Genomic DNA, 27,116 nt, shown 5'->3' with positions numbered 1-27,116 from the left:
AAATTGAGGAGTTTGGATTAACCTGCAGTGTGTGCAGCTCTGGGACCAGTGTCCTGATCCAGTTACCATCAAATATCTGAAGTCAACTGATCCTAGATCTGCTGCAAAGGTGGATGGTCTTTCGGTGAGAATGCCATTTTTTAGGTCCTGAAAGTGTCCTGCATGCAAGAAGATATCTTAAATTTATTGCAATTAGAGAGTCCGACTTGTAACCTGAACTGTGACCCCACACACACACACTTCAATTATATCATTATTTACTAACCAGTGTTATTCCAGTGACTTTCTTTCATCTGTGGAGCGCACACACACACACACACACACACACACACACACTTCAATTATATCATCATTTGCTAACCTTCATGTTATTCCAGTGACTTTCTTTCATCTGTGGAACACAAAATAATTTGAAGAAACTATTTTCCATGCCATAAAACTGGAGGACTGGCGCTGTCAAGCTTAAAAAAATGACATTAAAGCACCATAAGCATAATCCATACAACTCGAGCACTATATTCCACATATTCTGAGTCTTTATTTTTTACCTTAATGTGAGAAATAAAAATAATTTTTGCATTGTTCATAAATGAGTATAAATAAATAAATACACAAATGAATATAAATAATATATTGATAAAATATAAATAAATTAAAATATAACATAGTAATAAATACAAATAAATAAATGATAAAATAATACACAGAATATTAATTACACAAAATAAATAAATAGGCCTAGTTAAAATAGAATTAAATAAATGATAAAATAATACACAGAATATTAATTATACAAAATAAATAAATAGGCCTAGTTAAATATTTACTGTAGAAAAAGGGAATTTTGTAATTAACACGTATACTGACTTCATAAACAGTACTATAAAATACAATATATTGTGTACTCAGTACTCACATCAGTAATCTAGAATATATAAAACCTAAATCAAACCTTGTCATGATCCTTGTGCATCCTGTTGCTCCTTGTAAAACTGATGAAGGAGGCCCTCTAGTGGTGATGGTGGACCTTTAAAAAAACGCAACAACGCAAAACAAAGTTCAGAGCATAAAAGCAATGAGAGAAAATGTCATTTTATGTGACAGGAATGTGGTTACTCCATTTCTGCAAAGATTTCATAACGACTTATTAAAAGACAAAGGATATGTGGACAACAGCAAACTACCATCCTACCCTATTTCTGCAGTAAAGTATAGTATAGTCTAATGGTCATGTTTCAAACATGATAAATTTAAGTACATACTGTTTCACATACATTTTAAAATACTTGTCGAATAACACATCCGTGCCAAAGCAGCCATAAAAGTGCTAGATATTTTATTAGCATATTAAGTGAATTACTGTCCCCATAGAAAAAAAAACCACTGCCGTGTATGTGAACATGTTTAAAGAAAAGAAATACAGGGAACAAAAGCAAACAGCAAGAATTACACCACTGTTCCCAACACACTACCACAAATTTCCTCTCTGACAAGAATTAATGGCACTAATTATTCTCAGAGCCTCAAAAATGAAAACCAATTTATCAAACACATAAATGTTCCAACTAATAATTCTCCGTGGGAATTTCATACAGCAAAGGAACAAACATTTCACTCAACTTCCTTTGTGCCCCCCTAAAATGAATTCATGAACGAGTATGATATACCGTGTAAACACTTCGCAAATATACATAAGTAGAAATATATAAATGGAAACCGGGCCAGGCAGATGTTCCCCTGAGAGTCAAAACCATGATCATGCAGAAAATATCAAATCAATGAATAATTATAATAATAATAATAATAATGTGTGAAGATAAATACAATCACTTACAAGAAAAACAAAACAAAACACTGCACAAAAGCCCATTGTGATATTGAATCTCTTAATGTTGCAAAGCCATAATATATTCATAATAATACAATGCAAGTGCTGTTTAAGACATGATATTGGCATCAGGTTCTGCCAAATACAACAGCATTAATGTGTAAATACCTTTTATATAATCTCTTGATATTTAGAACATACATGACCTTGACAGACTTTTATAAAAGTGCGAGATGCAATATAATTGCACATGTGTGCGCATACATCTGACCCAGCAAATTCTATAGTCCGTGTATTTGAGTTTGTATCGTGAGCGCCGTTGGTCTCGGGAAAGGCCATGTCCGGGCAGTGAAGTCTGGGACGGATGTGCAGTTTCACAACATTTGGCACAGTCTTCAGAGTTTATATATCTGTTAGAAAGCACATTTATTTTGGAGCAAGACCATAGTGACTGTGTGCACACATGTGTTTAACTCTTTGGTTTTCAAGAGCAGAGTTTTTGCACAAAGTGGTGCAATGTCGAGTCATTGGGTTTCTTTAAAATATGCAATATCAGTGAATCAATAGAGACAGTTCACACAAAAGTAAATATTCTGGCATCATTTATTCACCCTCATGTCTTTTCTTTTTTTCGTCGAGCACACAATAGATGTGGGTGCAGGATGTTCACACAGCTGTAAAGGCCTAAAAATGACGTAAAGCACCATACTGTTGTCTAAATGAGTAGCTTTTTAACATACTGAAATGAAAGCCGTTGTTTACTGAAAATCTTCCTCTCCACTGTAACGCTAAAATCTCATACGTGTAATCTGAAGATATGCATATTAAAATTTTGAGCACTGAAAAACTGGTTACGAGGCACATGAGAAGCTGGCATGTTTGGCAACAATGACATTTAACATACAAAATCTGAAAGCTGAAATTTAACGACGGTCTTTCTCTTAAAAACGTAATAAAACTGGATTTAAAGGGATAGCTCACCTAAAAATTTAAATTCTGTCATCATTTACTCCCTCAAACACAAGACTTTCGCTCATCCTTGAAACACAAACGAAGCTCGTCGAAATCTGAGAGCTTTCTGTCCCCTCCATTGACAGCTACACGACTACCACTTTGACGCTTCAAAAAGTTCATAAAGTGATCGTAAAACTAATCCATATGAATTCATGTCTCTTTTGAGAAATTTGGACTCAACCGTTTAATTCATATGGATTAGTTTTACGATCTCTTTATGAGCTTTTTGAAGCGCCAGTGTGGTAGTTGAGTAGCTGTCAATGGAGGGACAGAAAGCTCTCAGATTTCATCAGAAAGATCTTCATTTGTGTTCAGAAGATGAACTAAAGTCTTACGGGTTTGGAACTAATTAATGGTGAGTAATTAATGACAGAATTTTCATTTTTGGGTGAACTATCCCTTTAAGTACCATTTCATTTCATTGTATGGAAAATAGAAGATTGTGCAAAATTTTTCCTTTTGTTTTCCACAGAAGGCAGAAAGTCATAGGAGGTTTAAAACAGCATGAGGATGAGTAAATGATGAACTTAATGGTGAACTACTCCCTTATGGTGTTGTGGCATGTGTTTTGTGGTGTTTTAGTTCCAGATCAGACCTGGGCTGCCTACAGAACTACAGTTCGTCAGTGACTTCCTTCAACCTCTTCTCCTCCAGGAAGGCCACCAGTGAATCCCTCATGTCCACCACGTCCAGCATCTCCTGCAGGATCCGCTCCTCCTGTGCTCGCTGCTCAGGGGTCTTCTCAGTTTCTACACGCACAACAACATAGCAACATCTTAATGCATGTGTGCATACGTTTACATAAATAAAAACAAATCAAGGCCCGTTCACACCAAGAAAGATAACTATAACTATATTAGTGACCGCACCAGCGGACAATATCGTTCTGATTAATCTAAGCGCACGCTGCAGTTTTGTCGTCTACCGCTTTAAATGCTCTTCTGATTGGCTGTCAATGTTTTTATCGGTCATCAGCTGAAAAAAAAAATTCTGATTCCAACGATATTGTTCCTCTGTGCCGTTATCTTTTATTTTTAGAAAGATTTTTAGAACTATATCTTTATCGCTATAGTTATCGTCCTTGGTGTGAATAGACCTTTAGAATTAAAAATTTTAATCAAATTAATACTAACTTAGAAATGTTAGTATTTCAATAATAATATTAATTCAAATTATTTAAATATTTAGAAATATTATAATAATTTAAATATTTAATATTGCATAATTTAATATGATAAACTCTATTAAAAAATATTTTTAATACATTAAGCTTTTATGACTTAAAAATAATTGATAGGTGGACTGTTTGTAATTCATTCCACAGGACTATTAAAGTTATTATTATATAATATTATAGAGAATATAATGACAAGTAACACTGTATTTCAGTATGAACAATAATTTAATTCTAATGTATTATTCAATTATTTAAATTAATTAGTTCATATTAAATAATTAAATAGAATACAGTTTTTTTTTGTCTTGCATTTGCTCTGCATTGGAACATGTGCACTAACAGCAAGATTATAATAATGATTAATAATAATAATAATAATAATAATAATAGTAATAATAATATTATATATATTTTTTATTACACATGAAGCTTTTATAACTTCATATTAACTGACAGATGGACTTTTTGTAATTAAATCCAAATTCATTTGTCAGAAGAACACAGGACTATTTAAATGAATATTACATAAAGAGAATATAATGATTATATAATTACATGTACTGAACATGGTATATTAGCGACTATTTACAAACTGAAATAGAATCAAACTAATTTGAACAGAATTATCCCACCATCCATTTCCATGTATCGCCGTAGCTCCATCTCTAACATGCTCTGTTTGTCTTCCAGCTCCAGCTGTCGAGACCTTTGAAACACAAAACCAGAATCACACAAATATACGATGCTGCGTTAGCACAGCCTGTAATTTAGTTTCTTACACAGAGCCAATCCATGATAAATACATGCAAAGCGGTGGGTTAAATAAATGAGGCCACTCTGAGCATTCATCTTAAGCATTAGTGCTCAAAGACATGCAGAAGAGAGGTTTCCAAGGGCAACGAGACTGGGCTGGCATTCAGTGAGGTTTTCCATTACACATGCAAAAATAAATGATACACTTTGAGCAATAACTGCTATTGAGCTCCTTAAATGTGCATTGTATTAATGCTGATTTTACCACTTGGTTAAACAACCAATATGTTTATTAATTCAACCCAACTTGTGCCTATTTTTGAGGGTAACAGTGATCAGACTTACGCCACCATGAGATCAGACTCCTCTGAGAGTAGATTGTTCTTCTCCTGGACCAGATCAATCCACTGGTCAATCGTTTCAGGGTCACCTGACACTAAAACACACATACATCCACACAGGAGGTTACGACACCTACAAGATCTCCTTTATCCTCAGTTGTCGCCACACTATGTCACCCATTTGCTTCTCTTAATCAGCTTACAGTGCATCCTGGGATGCTTTTAAAACAGTATTGTTTTAAAGTATTGAAGGAAAGTTCAAAGTAATATAATTTAAAGAAATGTATATGCAAAAAAAATAATTTCAAGCTTTTTATCATTTGCATAATGAGAAACATAAATTAAGTTATGTATTTGCATATAAACATCTGATAAAAAAAAAATATTCACGTTCATTGAAACTCTTATACGTTAATAAAACATCTGCTGAATTGTCCTAATGTTAGACAGTAGCGCTGGGTTGATTTCTCAATTTTAATCCATACTCATTTTGATGAGCCGATATAGATTCTTAAATTCAAAGAATCAATATTTTAGTCTATGCTCTTTTCAGATGATGCATGAACAAAATTTGATTTAGTTTAGGGTCCAATTCTCACTATTAACTAGTTGCTTATTAGCATGCATATTACTGGGATATTGGCTGTTTCTTAGTACTTATAAAGCTCATATTAATGCCTTATTCTGCATGAAGATATTTTACATTCCTTAATCCTACCCAATACCTAAACTTAACAACTACCTTACTAACTTTTAATAAGCAGTAATAAGGAGATTATTGAGGCAAAAGTCATAGTTAATAGTTAGTGAGAATTGGACCCTAATCTAAAGCGTGAACCAAAATTTCACTAAACATTTTTTGTAGAGCCAGTAATTCGCAATGATTTTTTATATGAAACAAAGTCTTAGTTTTCAAATTCTGTCAATTTTATAACAAACAACTTCACGTAACGTTACATTTGCCTCAAAAAAGCCATTCAATTACCATAACTCAATAGTTAGCTAGAAAAATGAGGAGAGGATCATTTTGTTAAATATATATTCACTATATTACAGATTCATTATATTTTTACTTAATCTGTTCTTCAATATTAGTATATGTTTGAATAAATTCAGCATGAAAACTATTTTATGACAACTTGAGCCAACGTTTAAATAAAAAAAAACAAAAAACAGTGGAGCAGAAACATATTTATGTTATATTATTGTCCAAATGTTATTATTATAGAAACTGCCTTATGTGCAATGTAAATGTTTGAATACAAATCAGTTGTTAATTGTACCAACTGAAAATGTTCCCTGTTAAGTTTACAAAATTAGTTTTTCCTTGATAAAAATGGACTGTAATCCAAATGAAGTGATATTAAATCAAAATTGAATCGAAAGCTTGTGAATCGAAATGCCCGGCTGTATTACACAGTAAATGTAACTCTTATTGTAACTCTGAAAACAAAATAATCTTGGTACGTCTTGGTAACGTACAAGTGTGGGGTTAACAAGTTCACTGGGTTTCAGTGAGAGTTTTAGCACACACACATTCTGACTGCTGTATAATGTGACGAAGTGAAATCATTAGTGGTGCATGTAGATGGATGAGATGTCATACCAGCCTCTCCTCTCAAAACTCTCTCCAGCTCCACTCCTTTCTCTTCCAGTTCTTTAAAGGTCACTTCTATCTCATCCAGCCGTCTCTGAATCGTCTGTGTGGGTGTCACAACCAGAACAGTATCAGACCAAATGAGAATGAAATTCAGATCACTCTATTTTTCATCTCGATATAAATTGATGCTGATTTTTCTTTTAAGTGGCATGTGTTTTTTGTTATAAAACCATTATGGGAAACAATCTACACAGAATAGCTTTGAGCTTTATATAGCTTTATATTACATCTCACCTGAGCTTTGTGGAAGCGCTGGATTTCGCTCATTTTAGCTTTCCGCTCCAGAGTTTTCATCCTCTTTAGGTCCCGTTTCTCTGACGCAGAAATCTCATAATCGCCCTCCTGAACACATACAACACAAACCTACAGTCAACAATTTCTTGGGAGAATTTAATCAGTCTACCAGAAAACATGATCTCATGATCATGATTCAGTGCTTTTCTGCCAAAATAAAAGCTTAATTGTATGAAAATGAAGAAATTAAGACATAAATATTAGTAATTTTACAGCTGTACAGTATAATTCTTTTTGTATTTATTACATGATCTTTTATCAAATACTCTGTTTTTATTTTACAATGAAATATTACAATAATAATACTTATTTTTTGAAATACTTGTAATTATTAATAATTATTAGTTTTATAGTCATATTAATATAGACATTTTTAAAAATGTAAATTGTTAAAAATTAAATTTTATAATAATAATTATTATTATTATAGTCATGTTAATATAATCACACATTTTTTGGCCAAATTTTGCAGCTTTACAAACAAGCTAGTGGCATTTTAAAATCACAAAACAAAACAAAAATTATATATAATCATGCAGCCATAGTTGATGAAATGGCATCAAAGTTTTGTTTGGGGACATCACAATCAAGCATTATCAAAACAATAACTGTATATTCCTGCCTGTTTGTAAATTATGTTTATAAAATCTGGTTGGTATGGATGGAAATTTGGTCTTCTGACTAAATAAGTTATGGACTAAGTCTCAGAATGAAACTAATTTAAACATATTCCCACCTTGCAATCCAAAAAATGGTCTTCTTCTTGAAGATCCTCTTCGTCCTCTTCTTCGTCATCGTCAACACCTTCTTCATTATCATCTTCTGATACATAATGGTCTGGTTGAGTTTGTTCTGATGAGGGAATTCATACCAAAATCAGATACTAAGTTTAACCTAAAGCCGTTAAGAAAGAAGTACAAAATATTGGGCTTCCAACCTGAAGGTCCGACTCGGAGGACGCTGAAGCGCTGCTGTAGCCGTGGTGAAGACAGATTCCACGGGGAAAACTTGGAGCGTGTCTTTCCGTGCTGTGATTGGATGGTGGGCGGAGGTTCGCTCTTCCTTCTCACGCAGCGACGGTTAGGATGGTTCTGCAAGCTCTTCCGTGTAGCGATGCCTCCGCTCCAGTATCCCTCCTCCTCGACTCCTTCATGCTGCTTGGAGGAAGAGGAGGTGGAGGCTGCAGAAGACGAGGCGGGCGTCTCAGAGTCCGAATCCTGGCTGAGAAGGTCAGCTTTTTCCTCTTCGCTCAGCTGAAGTTTGCGCAGGGACGGTTTGGGTTTGGAGCCAGGTGTTTCCTCAGGTTCCTCTGGGATATTTGAGGGTTCTGACACCACGTTATGGACAGTGCGAGGTTTTGGGAGCGGAGGGTTCAGCGAAGCTCTGGAACTTCGCGGGGCCGGCACTGGAACTGACGGGCTGCTGTTATTTTGTTGGCTCTCAATGCCTGTGCTCTCTGGATTGAGCTCTGAGGGTTTGTGTGGTTCATGAGATTCCTTAAGGTCAGGTGACAGACAGTCATCTTGCTCTGTGGGAGTAGGGCACTCATTCGATTCTTCGAAGTCAGGGTCAACAGATATCTTATATGAGCCCTTCCGTCTTACAGAGACATGTGGAGGAGGCGATGCCATCTCTACAGTTTCACCATTTTGTGTCTTTTCCTTATCATCCTCTTCATTATGACTATTCTCAACATGATTCTAGAAAACAGAAAAACATGACATTATTGTGATATTTTGGGCCTGAGATATATTTTATGTTCGTGAACACAAATGTTAGTCCATCCATCCATCCATCCATCCATCCTTACTACTTTTTGAAAGAAGCCTCTTCTGCTCACCAATGCTGCATTTATTTAATCAAAAATCCAGTAAAAACAGTAATATTGTGAAATATTATTACAATTTAAAATAACTGTTTTCTATTTTAATATATTGTAAAATGTAATTTATTCCTGTGATGCAAAGCTGAATTTTCAGCATCATTACTCCAGTCTTCAGCCTTACATGACTCTTCAGAAATCATTATAATATGCTGATTTGCTGCTCAAGAAACACTTTGTATAATGAATGTTGAAAACAGCTGCAGTGTAGTACGATTCTGAAAGAATCAAACACATCCAGCTAAGTGTGAGAGTTGAATCAGTTCAGTTACTGACTAGTTCATATGGCATGTTAAAAATTAACATTATGAGTTTTGTTAATATTTAAAACCGTATCAGATCAACTGCTAAAAAGACTAAAGGCTAATAAGAATTGGAAAGTCATTAAAAAGTCTGTGTAAACACACCTTTTGTGAGTGTCGTTTTAAATTTACTTGGTAACTATCACATCATTTGCAAATGAAACTAAATTTCTTTTTTCCAAATATGTATTATTTACAAATACTAAAAGAATCGATTTGTTCATGATGAAACTGTTAAGGTTTCAGAATCAGTCAGAGAAATGTGTTAAACTGTCCAATCCCTATAGTTAAACAGCCAACATAAATAATAAGCAAACTAGTTTGTTACCATCACAGTCAAGGTACAATCACATTAGCAAAACTTCACAGGCAAAAATGTCCATTGTCTATGGTCAATAGTGTAATGATATATGAAGCACAACTCAAACATAAGTTGAACCCAGTGCAAAATTCCTGATCACAGATTCCTATTGAAATTACTCTTATTTTGACGAAAATTCCCCAACCAACACTAAATAGGACCTTAATACAAGGATGCATGTTACACATGTTGGCTAAGCACTCTCATCTTCATTTGGGTACTTGTATTATGATTGTTTAAAAGAAGTAGTAGTGTCATCAGATTAGGTAACTGTTAGTTACCTAACAGTTACCTAATAAGTTACCTAATAAGTTGCCAACAGAAAAGTGACTGCAAAAAAATATCATCAGCTCACAAAAAACTACATCAGCTCTGAGGAGTCTTATAACCAACCACTAGGAATCCAATACCACAAGCACTTCTTTACACAGAATTTCTCTTCACACACACACACACACACACACACACACACACACACACACACACACACACACACACACACACACACACACACTATTTTACTCGAGAGCAAGAGAGGAAAGGAAATGTTTTCCCTGACGCAGCAGCTGACCCACATTAGATCTCGTCATAACAAAATGGCTGAATATATCTCAGTGAAGAAAAGACCATCGGTCTATCAAGACCATAAAAAAACTACCCACAACCACAGAAAGCACTCTAGCAACTCCATAGTCACCTAGAGTTTTGCCAAGGTCCTCTTAGATTTTCTTCAGAAAATGTGAAAATAGTGTTACAATCCTATATTCCCATGGTATTCCTATGGTATCATGTCCAAATAAATCATATTTCGTATATATTTCTGTGTACATGAACTACAGAACAATGACTTGCTAATGAAAATTATTACGCTACCCACACTCTCAGTGCAATATCGACACTAAAAATAATTAACGTTCCCAGTATCCTCACACAAGAGATCCGACGGTAAATAGGAGGCAATCAAGCGTCTCATTAGCTCTGATGTGATTCATACCTGTGAGCCTCTGTGACCTTCATCACCCTCCTCTTCCTCAGCCACTGAGTGCTGCTCACAGTAGAATCTCCCTGAAGACGAATCAAATTCAACAACATGCTCAGGAGCAGCTGTAAATATGAAGGGCTGTAACATGGATGCACATGCAGTTTTTTCAAACGAGCAGTGAATTATTGAACAAGCCCCACTTTTCTTGTTGGGAAAGCAGGATCATGTAAGAATCATGGACCACAGGTGAAACTGGAGGTTGACTGTAATTTACATGCATTGTAATAGCCATAATCAAATAAGACAGTGTTCCACACTGTACGAGTTATGAATAGCTTTAAAAGGTTATGTAATATTTTATTTAACATCAAGATGTTTCAGTCCTTATGACAGCAGATGAGAAACAAGTGCATGATAAATAATAAAATAACATTTATTACGTAATGTAAAAAACGAAAAATAATGCTGAAATATTTATTATTTTTCAGAACTTAGTTAGGCCTACATTTGACCTAGTCCTTGATCTACGAACCTAAACTAAACTAAACTAAACAAAACGAAACTTCCCTTTGACACGTGGGAAAAAAATATGTATATATCGCGGCCACGAATTAACAAATCGTTCCCACGACTTAGTAAAACGTGTTGACATATTAGCAATTCGTTCCCTCGTTTGAAGTAAACCGTGGACACAATCGAATAATTCGTTCCCTCGTTATACTAAATCGTGCGCATGATATAACAATTAGTTACCTTGTTTTAGTTAAATGAAATGAGTACAAAAAAAACAAAAAAATAATTAATAATAATAATAATAATAATAATATTATTATTATTTTTTATATATATATATATATAAAAAAATTAAAAAAGCTTTACGTCATATGAAGGGTCTTTAGGGCTTACCCGTGTCGGAGTGGAAAGTGTATCCGCCCTGCCGCAGGGTGGAGCCGCAGTGATAACAGCTGAAACAACTGCGATGGAAGAACTTGCCCTCGGCGCTTCCTCTCTCCAGCACGTACAGATGCTTCTTGCAGAAATAACAGAGCTCACTGCCACACGTCTCTGAGGAGGACATCGGTTCCACAGGCTCCGCACACTGGACATGAACAACGGTTTAAGATACTGCACTGATAATGAATATACAGCAATGAATTAAAAGACATGACAAATGGAACCAAAGTTGTGTGTGTGAATGTACAAATACTTAAAGTTATTAATTCAAATTTCATTTAAATTGAATCAAATACTAAATTATCTATAAATAATGCACAAAAGATACAATAAACACTCCATATTTTAACAAATTTTATAGTTCTAAGCTCTCTACGGTTTACTTGTAATTGGGGTTTCAAGTTTTAAATAAAATTATTCCAAATAAGTAGATGTATATGTAAATTTAATAATATTTTAATATCTTTAATAAAATATATATTAAAATTCAATACTAAAATGAATTAAAAAAGGGGTTAGGCCTTTCAGCCTTTTTAATTTTCTTTGTTTAATTTTTGATCCTGACCTGAGAGAATTTGTTTTTTATTTAAAAGGCTGATATGTAATCAAGCCACCCATATTGTATCTACAGTTCTATCTATCATTTGTTACATTTACTGCTAAAAACCACAGAAATAACGAGAATATGTCTTCACTCCAAGCAGGTGTTTAACACGTCACAATAACACTTTAGTCACCATTTAAATGAAGAACTATATTTCAACCCTTACTTTTTCCTCTTTCACATCCTTCTCCTCTTTCTCCTTCATCTTTTGCTTTCTTGATCCTTTCTCCGATGCCAGTCGGTCCTGAGAGACACGGGTCACATGATCTCATTTATAGCTCAGGTTACGTAATGTGGCGACAGAAATAAACAATGATTTCACCGTTATCATGCACTGCAAACGGACAGCAAGCAAACACTAGCATCCCCCTTTCTCTTGTCCTTATATTATTCGCTGTCTCTCGTGTAACTTCCTCATTGTGGCCGCAGCATGGGAGTATTTGGCTTTGGCAACAGCTGTGTGTAATGGGGGCGTTTAGTGTTTTCCTAATGTTGTGGTTCATTACGACAGAGATTGCACATGATTTCATGCTCTATTTAACTCAATACACCAAAGATGACCTTTGACAGGCGCCACTGCTACACTGTAAACAAAATGGGGGTTTGTTTTACATAACACGCAGGTGTTTGTGTACCCTGCGTCTCTGGAGGGAGTTGCGCTTGAGCGTGTTGAGGAAGGAGACGGCCAGGCGGGTTCTGGACAGCGAGAGGGTATTTCTGGGGGAGAGGCTGTTGCAGCGTTCTGAGGAAGACAAGAAGAATGGAAATAGTGAGAAGAAAATAAATGGAAACAGATGTCAATTGTCTCCCAGAAATAGTTTCACATTTATATTTGTAGATTGGTTTACATGTTTACTCACGCAGTGCTAAAAGTAAAGTAAAATGCATACATTAAAATAAGTTTTTGAGGCAAAGAAAGAAATATCTAACATTTTTATGTAAAGTAAAAATGCTTATAAAGCCATAAAAACAGATTCCAGATAATAAACAAAAAAAAGAATAATTTAAAATGTCCCATAACATGATCTATTATTTAAGCTTTTCATATTGCAGCAAAACCTTAAGAGCATTGTACTTTAATTGTAGTCCTACAACTCATAACATATAATATATAAATAAATAAATAATACATTTCAATTAAATGTAAAATAATACAAACATTTTTTAATAAAAATATAAAAAAAATACTAAAATCAAACGTATAAAAATCAACACTGAAAACACTGTGAAAAATGTACATTAAATATGCTATGATATCATAAAATTAATTTTAAGCATCAAACATATTCCACACAAACGCACACGAGTGAACAAGAAAAGCATAATTTATAATCTCTTAAATGCAATATATTATTTCATAATCCAGAACAACCTTACATAAACTGTGGATTTTAGATGCAATTTAAATGCAATTGATCAAATCATTTCAGCAATACATAAAATCGGAAGCAAACTGAAATAAAAAAAAAGAACCATTATGTTAACAAAAAACAAAACCGAATGAAATATCCTCCTACCCTTTAAACTGCAACAAATACGAGTCGTCACATTCAATATGCGCTTTGCAGTGGCGTGTTAGAGATGAGCTGTATTGGATCCCACCCCCTTCCCCAGAATACACACATCCAGAGCCTGCGTGAGTGACAGCTCAACCTGGAGAACATCTGTGTGAGATCCCCTCCCAAACACAGCATCCAACAACTAAACGCTGAATCCAGCTCCCTAAAGCCCCTCTAACGGCTGTGATTCCTCTTCAACAGATGCCGTTTCAAAATCCGTCTCGTAGAGCGGTGCGTGTGGAGGCTGGAATCAGATCCACTCCCACCGAATCCCCGTAAGCAGCTGATTTCTCCCCAGCTGAGTGCATTTGCTGCTGCAGCCGCTGCTGTCAGACTACAGACTACAGCAGAAAACTGCCTGTTCACAGCAGTGCATGCTGGGAAGGGATCTTAAAGAGACAGTAGCGCTGCTATTATAAGAGTTTGCCTCTATAGTCCATACAGATCATGTACTGAAATCTGTTACGGTCTGTGGTTTAGTCTGTGTCTTATGCTTGTTGTTTTGTTGTTCCTCCCTTGTTTACTTTGGCGTCGTTCTATCTCTATAGGCGCGCGCATGCTCTCTTTCTGTTAGGTTGACGCACATGTTCATCATTTGAAAGACAGCTGATTGAAATCGGCAGATAAAAGACACCAATTTGGAGGAGAAAGGGGAGAGATGAAAGACTTACGGGCCAGCCGGCACAGCAGCCTCTTTATGTTTTATGTTATTTGTGTTTTGTTATGCTTTGCGTTTCATATTTCTCTTTGTTAGTTGTTGTCCGCTCTTTTAAATACTTGTCTTGAGTGAATTAATAAAATCGTTCTGAGCAGTGGCGTTGTTCGCTCATTTTTGTTTGTTAAATGATTTCACTAGAAGGGAGGTCGTAACAAAACCAAGCTGAAAATGTCCAAGTATAAGGATCGTACATGAAGGCAACAAATTGTTTTATTATATATTTCGGACAACCATTATAAGTACCTTTCATAATTATGAATGCCTCCAAAGACGGCCCATCATTACCTGCTGGTGTATCTTTCTCGGTGAGAGCGCTGCGTATCTGTGTGAGGTAGACCACCATTGAGAGCTGGTCGATTTTTCCGCAAGTGGTCATATCAGCGGCATGCATGATGGGAGCGATGCCAAACACTTTCTCCGCGGTGTCAAAGGCCAGCTTATTGTTCGCGGTGATATTATATTCATCTAGACGAGACATGTCACTGAAAGAGAGGTCATATTATTTGTATGCACTTATTGTGTATACCCAAACTGTTGAACGATAGTGTATCAAGCAACAGTTTATCATAACATAATTGGGCTCTGCATGTTAAATCCATTATGCGAATACTCTTGTTTCTTGATGGTGAGGTGGTCTTACATGAGTTCAGGTCTGAAGCTGTGGATGAGAGCGCAGAGAGCCAGGCCGGACCTCCAAGATTCGCTCAGATCTTTCACCTTCACGTGCTCGTACCCCGCTGTGTTCTTCTGACACCAGGACAGCAGTTCCTCCAGACGTCTGATAGAGTCTAAACACACACATTTAGTTCATCACTTTACTGTAAGGTCTGTGCTTCTGTGCATTTTCATCGGGTTATGAAACCCTAAAAGACATTTTTGACATGTAATCAGATGCATAATGCTAATATGTTAACATATATGAACAGATGATGCATATTATTGAAAACAATGATATCCTACGTTATTTTGAATTGTTGAAAGCTTTTTTTCAACATATACTCAAATATTAAATACACCGTCAGTGAGTTATAAGTTAAAAGTGATACAAGTTACATATACATATGTATATATGAGGGTTTGTGTATATAAGATAAAGTAATATATAAGTTTATAAGTTAAAGTATGTGTCGTATGGCATTTACCTTTTCTAGGTTTAGATTTTATGATGGGTTTCAACTGTTTGTTGGGTTTCCTCTCATCCTCTACTTCATACAGACGCTTGACCTTTAAATTGAACACAAACAGACTTAAATAAAACTCTCTGATGATAAAAACCCTTTCATTAATTACTAATCATTGCTAGGTACTTCAAGCAGCTTTTGCATGTGTGTAAGTTTGTGTATAGGACCTGTCTGGGTTGGATAGAGGACAGGTTGACGTTTGGGTAACGCGTGGATGGATCGATGCTGTAGGCAGTGTAGTTCTTGCTGGTGTTCTCTGGAGTCGTTTGAGAGAGCAACTGATACACGCTCTCCCTGTAGAAGACATACACAGCATAACGCACTAATGCACTATTTGAATCATTTGTGCATTTTATATTGATATTGATAAATGCATTCACTACCGTTCAAAGTTTGGGGATGGTAAGGAATTTATGTTTTTAACCGAAGATTTAATTAAAATAGAAATCTTTTGTAACATTATAAACGACGCAAAAACTCTGTACCTCTCCGCGATCACCTGCAGGGGTGGCAAACCTTTTCCCCAATTCCTGACCATCCACGCCGTGTCAAGCGCAGCCAGGAAACCACGAGCAATGCCAGTGCCAAGAGGCCAAAATGGCTGCAATAAAATAATAAAAATAAAATATAAATATCTATCTATTATGATAGCTATAATTAGATTTGATGGCCAATGCCAATATGATGGACAGTATTATGTAATCTATACTGTTTTACTTGTATTGTTTAAACAGTGCTTACATTAAACCAAACTCAACGAAACAAAGTCCAATCCAAGCCGATCTGAGAAAAGCAGCGGCTGTTAATCACACGTGATTATTTCACCACAGTGCTCATCTAAACTAGTGACCTGATGAATAAGTACGAAGTATGAACATTCATTTATTTGAATTAAATATTTGAATCACTATTCGGTGTCAATTTTCATAGTCAATCATTTTACTGTATGTAATTTACATGTTTATGCACACAATTTTTAATTAATATTCCAAGTAGTTGACTGTCATTCTCCTCTACGCTGTGTGCGTTACCATTTAAGATTAATTAAATATTTAACATCATTACATTTATTTAAGGCACGCCAGCGCATTCATTCATTCAAATATTTTAAAAGAATAGAAAAAGAGCACCAGCGCACACAAGCAATTCTATTTATCAGTCAAATTCATTTAAAAATGTACACTCAACCGGTCGGGAATTTATGGTCAGTAAGAGAAAAACAATGTTACTGAGAAGACGAGCACTGGACTGCTGCAAGTTAGTGGGGAAATATATTTGTTTATTATTCAGAATTCACAGCTGGAAAGAAAATAGGAACATTTCAGAAGGTTCAAGATAAATCATGTTAACGCAGAGAACATGATTCACTGTTTTAATCAATTGACAGCCATAAACGTAGTAATAATCTGCGTTCTCGTGTATGTAGGTGTGCTGAACGCTGTTACTGGAAACTCCCGAGTTGTAATAAGTAGAACTAGGAAGTAGTTGTGCAAGTAGTCCATTGTAAACGGAACATTATAAAGTACAAACAAAGACTCTTTAGTACATTTGAAACCCCTAGTTTAAAAATAAGTCCTGAGATAGTTAATTGCTTTCATTATCAGTCTAAATGTCAATAATAACATTCATAATTAATTATTAAAATTAATAATTATTATTAATCTTCATTATTATAAATTTACTGTAGCTCAAACAGTAGAGCATGGTACTAGCAAATTCAAGGTCATGGGTTCGATTCCCAGGAAAAGCAAGAAAGGATAACAATGTGTACCTCGAATGCAATGTAAAAGCATCTGCCAAATGCATAAATGTAAATGCTATATTAAAATGCTAATATCTGCAGATACCACTGTGGTCGCTAATTCATTTTTAAACTATGTAACAATCAATAAATTCAACTCAACTTTATTTATATAGCACCACTAAAAACAACGATTGTTGACCAAGGTGCTGTACATTATTGCACAAAACATTGGCCTTAACATCATTTACTACATAAAAATACAGGACAAAACACAGAACATACCAGACACCGCACAAATCAGCTACAATTATAAGCCAGAGAAAAATAGTAGGTTTTGAGTTTAGCTTTAATTGTAAAAGGTTAAAAGGTTTAAAAGGTTTTGAGTTTATCGTTTACTCATGCACTCTGGTAATAACACACCTCTACCAGAGAGTCTCCCACCAATCCGATGATCAGTTTCTTCCCTTTCCTCTCCTTCACCAGAGACGCGTTCTCTGCCCTGTGCATGGAGGTGAAGTCAAACACGGCCACGTCAGGGCGGCCCGCGTGGTTCTTCGCAAACTCCATATCCGGCAACATGTGATTTGTGGAGAAGTCGGCGGCATCGTATGCGTACTTCTGCAGAGCCTCCAGGTTAATGTTTGCAGACGCGAGCAGCTGCTCGGCATCAGAGAAGTCCTGAGAACGAGAACGTTTTTTATCAAGACAAGGAGGGTTTAATGTTAAGGCCCGTTCACATTGAGAACGAGAACTATAAAGATAACTATATTGGCGTCAACACCAACGGACGATCTCGTTCTGTTTATTCTAAGCGCGTGCTTGTCTGTCACTATAAATGCTTGAGCTCGTTACAGCAGGATGGATTCTGATTGGCTGTCAATGTTTTTATTGTTCATCAGCTGGATAAAATCATTCTGAAAGTGATTCCAACGATATCATTTCTCTATATAATTTCTTATATCATCAATTATACAGTAGTTATAGCTTTGGTGTGAACTCTGCTATCTTTAATGTTGAGAATGATTTTTAGAAATGTATCTTTATCGTTTTCTTTATACGTAGTTATCGTCCTTTGTACTCCATTTGCACATCAATATACTGTACAGGTTGCATTTCTATCAGAACACAAATAGCAACTGAGTGCAGCTATTCCTGTGAGAATACAGTGACAGGAGGAGAGGACAAGAATAGCTGGACAACAGTGTGAGGATTGATAAATGTGTTTGTAAGTGTAGATGTGAGCTGGAAACAAGTTGAAACGTCACCATACACCTCTGCTGATAAAATCAAGGCCTCTTTTCTAGGCTCTGTTTAGCTTTTCTATGAAGTATTCTCAAAGTCTTTGCATGTGTCACACTGTGTATCATACCTGCTTTATAACTCCTTTTTTTATCAAGCTCGCCTTTTTTGCAGTCATCACAAAATAGTGGGTGTCATCTTTGTAGTAGACAATGTTCTCTAGATCAACGCCTGAAAAACACGACAAACAACAGGACAGATGAAGGGGCGTGTGGGTTATATTTTGAAAATATTGCAAAACTATATTTTGGAAACAAACATGTCCTCAATAGACAGCTAAATATGACACAAGGTAAAAAACGAATGAAAACAGTCTATGGTATATTCTCAGTGAGATAAGGTAAAAGTGTGTGTGTGTGTGTGTGTACCGATCTCAGAATGGAGTGCTTGAAAGAATTTCTGGTTGTATATTCGGGCCACGCCGCTGATCTCCTGCACCTGAGCCTCTTGTTTAGAATGACGATTTACAAAGTTTGCAGTGATACCGATGGCTAACTTTCCCCTGAGCTCCTTTATCTTAAAACCTTAAGGCATGGGGAAAACAACAGAGTAAAAGTTTCAATAAAAAATAATTAAAATTAAATTAAAACTAATTAAAACTAATTTTATTTTTACAATAAAAAAATACTAATTAAAAAATAAATATTTACATTTATTTAAAATAATAATAATAAAATAAAATATTTATATAAATAATGAGGGTTTTTACAACAAAATAAAACAATGAAAATAAAATAAAATAATAAAAAATAAATTTAATTACCGGTAAATAAAATAATTAAATAAAATAGAATTTAATTAAATACCATAATCCAAGTGTTTAGTATGAATTGATTAGGATCATTAGGGATTTTACAAAAAAAAAAAAAAAAAAAAAAAAAAAAAAAAAAAAAATGCATTATTAAATTAAATTATCAAATCAAATGAAATTTTAATTACATATTCCAAGTATTTAGTAAAAAGTGACTTGAATAAGCAGAGCTTTTACAACAATTTTTTTAAAATATTTAATTTAAATTTAATTCAATATTTAAATTAATTTCAAAGGGAAAGTGAAAGTGGATTTGATAAAACCCACTCATCCGTGTAAATGTTATATTTGGCACAATGTTACCTTCTGGCACATATCTTCCCCCTCCAGCTGAAATAAAAACATCAAACTGAAAAGCTGCTGCTGTGTGAGACTTAGGAGACACCCCTGCTCTCCATCCTGAGAGAGAGAGAGAGAGAGAGAGAGAGAGAGAGAGAGAGAGAGAGAGAGAGAGAGAGAGAGAGAGAGAGAGAGAGAGAGAGAGAGAGAGAGAGAGAGAGAGAGAGAGAGAGAGAGAGAGAGAGAGAGAGAGAGAGAGAGAGAGAGAGAGAGAGAGAGAGAGAGAGAGAGAGAGAGAGAGAGAGAAAGAAAGAAAGAAAGAAAGGAGATATTCTGAGTATCGGCCGATACCGATCCGTACCGATACCAGCGCAGTTTTTTTTTTTTTATCAAGTAGAATTTCTATAACTCTGTGTTGAACTGATAATAAGGAAAACAAAAAAAAAAGAAAAACAACAACAACAAAAAATATATGATCATAATCTGACATAAATGCTTTTATAAACTAGGTTAGTGGATAATTCAGCAGTAAAATTTAGTCTAGAAAAATCACGAGTGCACAATAATTGTATAAAATCTGAACATTTTGTGGAAAAAAAAGATGTTTAGTGGGGAACAAATTAGAGACAATAAGTGTAACACTAAATCTGGCAAAACTTTACACATTGCTCTTTGTATTGTTGTAAAATACATTCATGAAAAACAAGATAAAAATCAAAAATAGCAATTATTTTATATATAGCCTACTATAAAATTGAGACATTTTTTAAATGTATAGCACAGCTGTTTAATGAGGTAGCAACATATGATAGATAGGACAGAACAAGAACGGCTATTAATAATCTTTCATTTCGTCACTGTATTATGATATGAAAGGCTCCAGTACAGTGCGGCACAAAGCGCTTATGCGCATCCCGAGCGCAGAATGATGCGCTTGAAGCAACACGAGTCACAGCGCGCAGCGCGTCGAGTCCGCATTGAAAAGTTTAAAGCACAAAGAAAATACATATTGATGCGTAGTGTATTATACAGTATCTATCTATGCAATAGTCTATTCAGCATTTTCTTTTAACAGTTTTAAATTTCAGTTACTGTGCGCGTGAAGAACAAATAGTGCTCTGACTTTACTCCAGTGTTGTGATCTAACAGACACCCGTAGAAAGTAACATGATTAAGGTAGCTACAGCAATAAAGTCCAGCAAGATAAAGTTGTTTTATGCGAAACCATAGACATTTATCTACAGATCAAGTATAATAATAGTAACATTGAATCATCTTGGAGAGAGTGTTAACTGTCGTAACCGAACGCGACGCGCTGTTTGATGCTGAATGGAGAATGACTGACAGCCGCAGCTGAAGGAAACGTTTATGTGATCTTGAATTTAACGACTTAAATATTAATTGATATCTCACATTATACTATATAATGGCTTCAGAACACTTATAATATTGTGCACGAAAACTTATGGTGCTTTATAATGTTTGTGTGCCTTTTGTGAGGCTTAACAATAACACAGAATAGTATACGCACAATATCGGATTTGGATCGGCCTCGACCGATACCCGATCTGGCAAAAATGGCAGTATCGGAGCCGATACCGATACTGAGTATCGGATCGGTGCATCCCTAATTATTTTTCAACTACATGACTGCAGACCTTTCCACAACAACTAGAGCTGGTTTGTACCTGTGGATCCTGATGGTTCAAGCAGACCTTCAAAGGTCACACCTGTGTGCACCTCGACCCCCAAAATCAGGGCCAACTTCAGCAGAATCAACTGCAGCTGACGGATACCTATAGAGAAGCACAGACCTCATTACTATTCCTGAATTAAAGTGAATACATGTGCATTTTCAGCAATAACACAAGAACTTTCAAAGTTTCACTTTGATCCTAATTTAACAACATTTAATTTTATTCAGCAAGGGCGCATACTAGGGGTGGGCGGTACACCGGTGTCATAGTCATCACCGGTGTGACATTGCGCCACGACATGGATTTTCTAATACCGTCAATACCGTAATAAATCAATTATGTTCCTTGAACGGCTGCATTTACATTAGGGCTGTAGTCAACCAAAGAAATGCTTAGTCGACCAAAGTCCTGTCCTGCACAACGATTAGTCGACTAAAAAAAATAAAAATAAAAAATAAAAATAAAAAAAAGACGCGATGTTTTGCATTTTGATTGAACATTTATTAAACAATTGTCAGAGCATTTATAAAACAACAACGAAAAAACGTTTTTGTTTTTGTTTTATTGACACCTGGGATCCCCCGCGAAACGGTTCTCATTCGCGCTTGAATAAGGCCGGCAACACACTGGCTGCTGGCGTGAGAGTCTCAGCTGCGTTGGGTGTCTGTTTTTATTTCGGCTCCCATGTTAAAAGGTTGGAGTTTGCACACTGCCTGCGTGAGACACGCGTCTCAGGCGCGGCTCGAGCCACGCGGAAAACGCGTGCATGCTAGAAATAGAACCGACGCCTGAGTGTTCCTGCAACAAGAGTGTTCTCTGGCTAGAGCGCAGAACAGCGGAGTTTGTATGAACCGAAGTGCATGCCTGAGCTTGTATTGCTGCTGTTGCTTTGACATTGTGGAAAATAGAATAAACAAAATGTATTAGACTTTTTACCCGTTATTATCAATCTAAATTAATCTCGTTTTTAATTTAGGCAAACTTAATTTCGTTTTTTCTTTATTTAAATTTCGTTTTTCTTTATTTAAATTTTGTTTTTTCTTTATTTAAATTTCGTTTTTCTTTATTTAAATTCCGTTTTTCTTTATTTAAATTTCATTTTTTCTGTATTTAAATTTCGTTTTTTTCTTTATTTAAATTTCGTTTTTCTTTATTTAAATTTCGTTTTTTCTTTATTTAAATTTAGTTTTTCTTTAGGCCTATTTAAATTTAGTTTTTCTTTATTTAAATTTCGTTTTTCTTTATTTAAATTTCATTTTTTCTGTATTTAAATTTCGTTTTTTTCTTTATTTAAATTTCGTTTTTCTTTATTTAAATTTCGTTTTTCTTTATTTAAATCTACCCTTTACTGTGTCAGTAATTTGTTAGTCAGAAAAATATTAGACTACCTTAAAAGTATTGCTTAATTAACAGACTGTGTGCGTTTTATATCACTATTGCAGTGTCCGTTCTCGGAGAATATAGCCGCCCTGCTCGCGTGAGGTGCGCCGCTTCCCGCTCGCGCTGTTCTGTAGTTTACTATTAATTCTGAACGTGTCGCGTCTCGCGTGTCTGTCTATATTGCACCAAATGCGACACTGCACTCCCTTGTGAAGTCGATTGGATGAACGGTTCTCGAAATAATCAAAATGCAAACGGACAGACAGACACATAGAGATTACTACCTATATTCCTTACTGAGCACGAAGCAGCAGTGCAGCCAGCCACAGGTGCGGTTCCCGAGTGTTCTACGTGGTGCGCTAAACTGTGGCGCTGTTACAAAATAGCCTAAATTAAAGCATTTAAAGTTGTGGATAAAACATAGGCTAATTATATTTAGAATACAGTAATATATAACTGCTTATAAAGGAATAAATATCAAGGAGTAAATCAATGAAAATTTCTTTATTGGTGAAAAAAAAAGTTATACCGTGATATTATACCGTCACCGTTCAAAAGATGAAAAATACCGTGATATTAATTTTAGGTCATATCGCCCACCCCTAGCGCATACAATTGATCAAAAGTTACAGTAAAGAGATTTATAATGTTACAAAAGATTTCTATTTCAAATAAATGCTTACTATTTATCAAAGAACCCTAAAATGTATCACAATTTCCACAAAAACATTAAGCAGCACAAACATTTTCAACATTGATAATAATAAGTAATGTTTCTTGAGCAGCAAACCAGCATATAAGAATGATTTCTGAAGGATCATGTGACTGAAGTAATAATGCTAAAAATTCAGCTTTGATCACAGGAATAAATTAAATTTTAAAATTGTAATAATATTGCATAATATTACCGTTTTCACCATACCGTTTTTTGATCAAATAAATGCAGGCTTGGTGAGCAGAAGATACTTCTATCAAAAACATATTTAAAAAAATCCTACCGACCACAAACTTTGATACATTACATTATGGAAGCACATCGTTAGCCTCATAGCATAATTGCCTAAGAAATAATTAATTAAAAAATGACTTAGGCAATTATGCTACGAGGCTAACGACATGTCATGTTGTATGTAATTCATTTGATGAAAACAAAAAAATATTCAACAAAACTATCCTGTAGCTTATATAGATTCTCACTTATGTGATGAATGGATCCGCTGCAGAATCTTCCATAGAATTTCTTTGCACCGAGGTTTTGCAGGTCTTTGATGGTGTAGGGCCACAGATGCAAGACATTATTTCTAGTGAAAGAGGTTCTTTTTTCCAGCACAACCACCTGAGCGCCCAGTAGGACCAACTCGATCGCTGTCCTGAGACCACAGGGACCCGCACCCAACACTAAACACTGACACGGAGAAAGAGATAATGATTGGGTTTCTTTTAGTGGTCGACCGATATATCGCCAAGGCCGATATTATCGGCCGATATTTGGCATTTTTGAAATATCGGCATCGGCCGATAAGTTTTTCTAATTGGCCGATGTGTTAGAAGCGGGACTTTTATTTTGACGGTGCTCCGGACTTTTATTTTGACGGGCGGCGCTGAGAAAGGCAACGGCAGCTCCTCAGATCACACAGCGCTCACTCACATTCTCCGTCTTCATTAATTTACGATCTCTGTCAGTCATATCTAATACTTTGTTAGATAGAACTGGTAAACAAAGAAAGTAAATGGTATGCGAAGTAAGTAAAGTAAAGCGTTTGCTTTTATATTATTTGTAACAGAAAAGGCAAACAATCAGGCTAAAATACTTTCTCATTTGCCGTCAACATTCAGCAAATGCGGATCTACGTCATTTAAACAAATCTCTGAATATCTAATAAACATTTAATTTCACAAACCTTGCAGATTTAATCGAATCCAGCTGTGATATCTTGTGAAGTGTGCATTACTGTCTGCAAGTGACGGTCGGTCCGTGCGAAGTGAGTGAATGCGAACAGAAGATCAGCTTCACAGGAGACGCGATCAAAAAAACTTTAAATCCTTCATTTTAAAATATGCTGATATATAACCAGTTGCCAACTGTGTCATATTCATATCGTTTTCACTGTGTGCTGTATGTAAAATTAGCGTTACCTTGTCTTTATTTGAAAAAATATGATTACCAGTGCGCACAATATTACCAGATTACTGAGTGCCCTGTTACAGTGTTTACCTTCTTTTTATTCACATATTCATATATTTCTAAACAATTACTTTGTGAAAAATACTGTAATAGGATTGCAGATTCAAGAAGTTGCCATCTAAAGTATAAAAGCATGTTTATTTTAAAGATTTGTTTTATAATTTATTAAATATTGATTAAAATAAATATATATAAAAATATCGGCTTTATATCGGCCATCGGCCACCCCGCTCTCTAAGATATCGTCATCGGCAATCAAAAAACCAATATCGGTCGACCACTAGTTTCTTTTCCCAGTGTTAAACTACTTCATAGATGGAAACATCTGACAATACTCAGGTTATTGATGGTACCTTGTTTTGGTGACATGCCTTGCCCTGTTCATAGTCCGGATGGGCGGCTCTCTTGTCGATCTTCTGCCAGAGTTCTTTGGCCTTCCAGTAGTTGAGTTTGTCCTTCAGTTTACTATAGAAGTGCTTGTAGTCCCTGGGGTCGACCTCCAGGTGGCGACAGAGCTTGATGAAGTTCTGCTGCGTCTCTTTACACGTCTGCGCCTGGACAAAGCTTTCAAACAGAGTGTGGCTGGGATTGACAGAGTCTGTTTGGTTGGTCATTGTGATGGGAGAGGCCTGGAGCCAGCTAGATGACCTGCAGAGACGAGAGAGAGCGAGAGAGTTTACAGAAAGATCCAAACAGAAAGAGTCAACTATGTCAACAAAAGTCAACTATGCACAGGCTGACTAAAAGGGTAGGCTATTTAAGGCAACTCTGAACATTAATTTTGGTGCGTAACTCATCTAGCACCATTTGTGCTACAAGCATGAAAGACATCTCAAATCAGGCTCATCAGCTCGTGTGCAATTACCTTTTTAATGTGGCCCTATTGAGCAATTTCAAAGTTTCCTAATTTTGTTTTGAAATCTCCTACAATAGGCTTGCATGCTCATCCAAAGTCAAAAAACACTCATTTTCTCATAATATTCAGTATCACCTCTTATCTCACAGGGCCTGCTCACACCTGCCCACTTCATGTGTTGTCTCTGATCAGATAGCTATCCGATCGTGAAAAGACACAGGGGCCGGTTACAATAACAGCCATTATGTTAAGTTAGTCAGGGGCAGTCAATCTTACTTTTTTGGAATCAAATTAGGCCTTAAAAAAAGCTATGAACAGTCTTAAAGAAAAAAAATGTATGTCTTACTTGTAAAACTAGTCTTAGAGGTTTGTGCAACTGACCCCAGAGGTGTAAATGCCCTTCGAAACGCATTCGAGACGGATTTAAATCCGATCGCCTCAAACCACATCAGGAGGTGGTCTAGGTCGCATTCCAGACAAAACTAGAATCTGGTTGTTGAAAACCACATATGTAAACTTGACTCCCAACAATGCTAAGAAATAAAGCGTGTGAGAGCGTGTTTTAGGCTATATGTCATGTCATATCCAGATATGACAGTGCTATGCGACATGCATCACCGCAGAAGAAAAGCTGAGTATCTCTTCAGCAGACTGCCACAATTGTGAAAGTGAAGTAAGCCGCAGACGCACAATCATCATTATTAAAAGTAAATGATCTTACCAGTGCTGTTGCCACGCTCTCTCCTATTGCGGTCTTTGATTTTGAAATTAGCTGATGATCAATAAAATGCAGCTCATATTTTTTGCTTTCGGTGACGTAAACTCCATTAAATCTGCATATAGCACGGGAATTGAAGATCGGATTTATATCTGTTTTGCGGAGACATGTTTATGTGAGCATGTGAAAATGGAATCGTTTTGATACATCAGATAGCTTTCCGATCAGTAAAACACATGAAGTGACCAGGTGTAAACAGGCCCACAGTGTCTGAAACTGTTCAGTGAAAGATTCAGGCTCTCTAAACTCCTTTCCGAGAGCTTAATCTGTCCTGATTGGTCAGACGGCTCAGTCTGTTGTGATTGGTCTACTCTGCTCTGATTGGTCAGACGGCTCAGTCTGTTGTGATTGGTCTACTCTGCTCTGATTGGTCAGACGGCCCAGTCTGTTGTGATTGGTCGACCACTTACAGCTCGTGTCGGAAACGAAACGCTCATTACCATATCTGAATTTCAGCTCCGGATCTTCCTCAGCACT

At 35.9% G+C, this 27,116-nt stretch overlaps 1 protein-coding gene across 4 annotated transcripts in view; it reads right to left on the bottom strand.

Annotated features, from left to right (window-relative positions):
- Nucleotides 1-22: 22 nt before the first annotated feature.
- mical1 (microtubule associated monooxygenase, calponin and LIM domain containing 1) overlaps nt 23-27,116 on the bottom strand; it is a 36,176-nt gene continuing 9,082 nt past the window's right edge. The window contains exons 2-27 of one of the 4 annotated variants that reach the window (XR_014604182.1): nt 25,359-25,653; nt 24,018-24,225; nt 21,432-21,539; nt 19,768-19,863; nt 19,022-19,177; nt 18,724-18,824; nt 17,775-18,032; nt 16,096-16,211; nt 15,778-15,904; nt 15,572-15,653; nt 15,070-15,217; nt 14,715-14,911; nt 12,788-12,894; nt 12,319-12,396; nt 11,501-11,693; nt 10,607-10,677; nt 8,005-8,767; nt 7,804-7,919; nt 7,008-7,115; nt 6,720-6,813; nt 5,118-5,208; nt 4,652-4,725; nt 3,438-3,591; nt 953-1,027; nt 362-391; nt 23-158 (exon numbers count right to left, since the gene is read on the bottom strand). Coding sequence is in view for 3 of the 4 variants with exons in the window: in XM_084099532.1 (XP_083955658.1) it covers nt 3,455-3,591; nt 4,652-4,725; nt 5,118-5,208; nt 6,720-6,813; nt 7,008-7,115; nt 7,804-7,919; nt 8,005-8,767; nt 10,607-10,677; nt 11,501-11,693; nt 12,319-12,396; nt 12,788-12,894; nt 14,715-14,911; nt 15,070-15,217; nt 15,572-15,653; nt 15,778-15,904; nt 16,096-16,211; nt 17,775-18,032; nt 18,724-18,824; nt 19,022-19,177; nt 19,768-19,863; nt 21,432-21,539; nt 24,018-24,225; nt 25,359-25,619 (3,690 nt within the window). In the remaining variant the exon portion in view is untranslated. Of the gene's footprint in view, nt 159-361; nt 392-827; nt 1,028-1,319; nt 3,592-4,651; nt 4,726-5,117; nt 5,209-6,719; nt 6,814-7,007; nt 7,116-7,803; nt 7,920-8,004; nt 8,768-10,606; nt 10,678-11,500; nt 11,694-12,318; nt 12,397-12,787; nt 12,895-14,714; nt 14,912-15,069; nt 15,218-15,571; nt 15,654-15,777; nt 15,905-16,095; nt 16,212-17,774; nt 18,033-18,723; nt 18,825-19,021; nt 19,178-19,767; nt 19,864-21,431; nt 21,540-24,017; nt 24,226-25,358; nt 25,654-27,116 lie in introns of those variants that run through there. The other 3 variants (XM_084099532.1, XM_084099531.1, XM_084099530.1) reach the window with 3 other exon arrangements.

Source organism: Abramis brama (assembly GCF_963993115.1).
Source record: "Abramis brama genome assembly, chromosome: 22".
In the NCBI taxonomy this organism is placed as follows: domain Eukaryota; kingdom Metazoa; phylum Chordata; class Actinopteri; order Cypriniformes; family Leuciscidae; genus Abramis; species Abramis brama.
The sequence above is the reverse complement of the archived record's forward strand: the minus strand, read 5'-3'. Positions and strand labels throughout refer to the sequence as shown.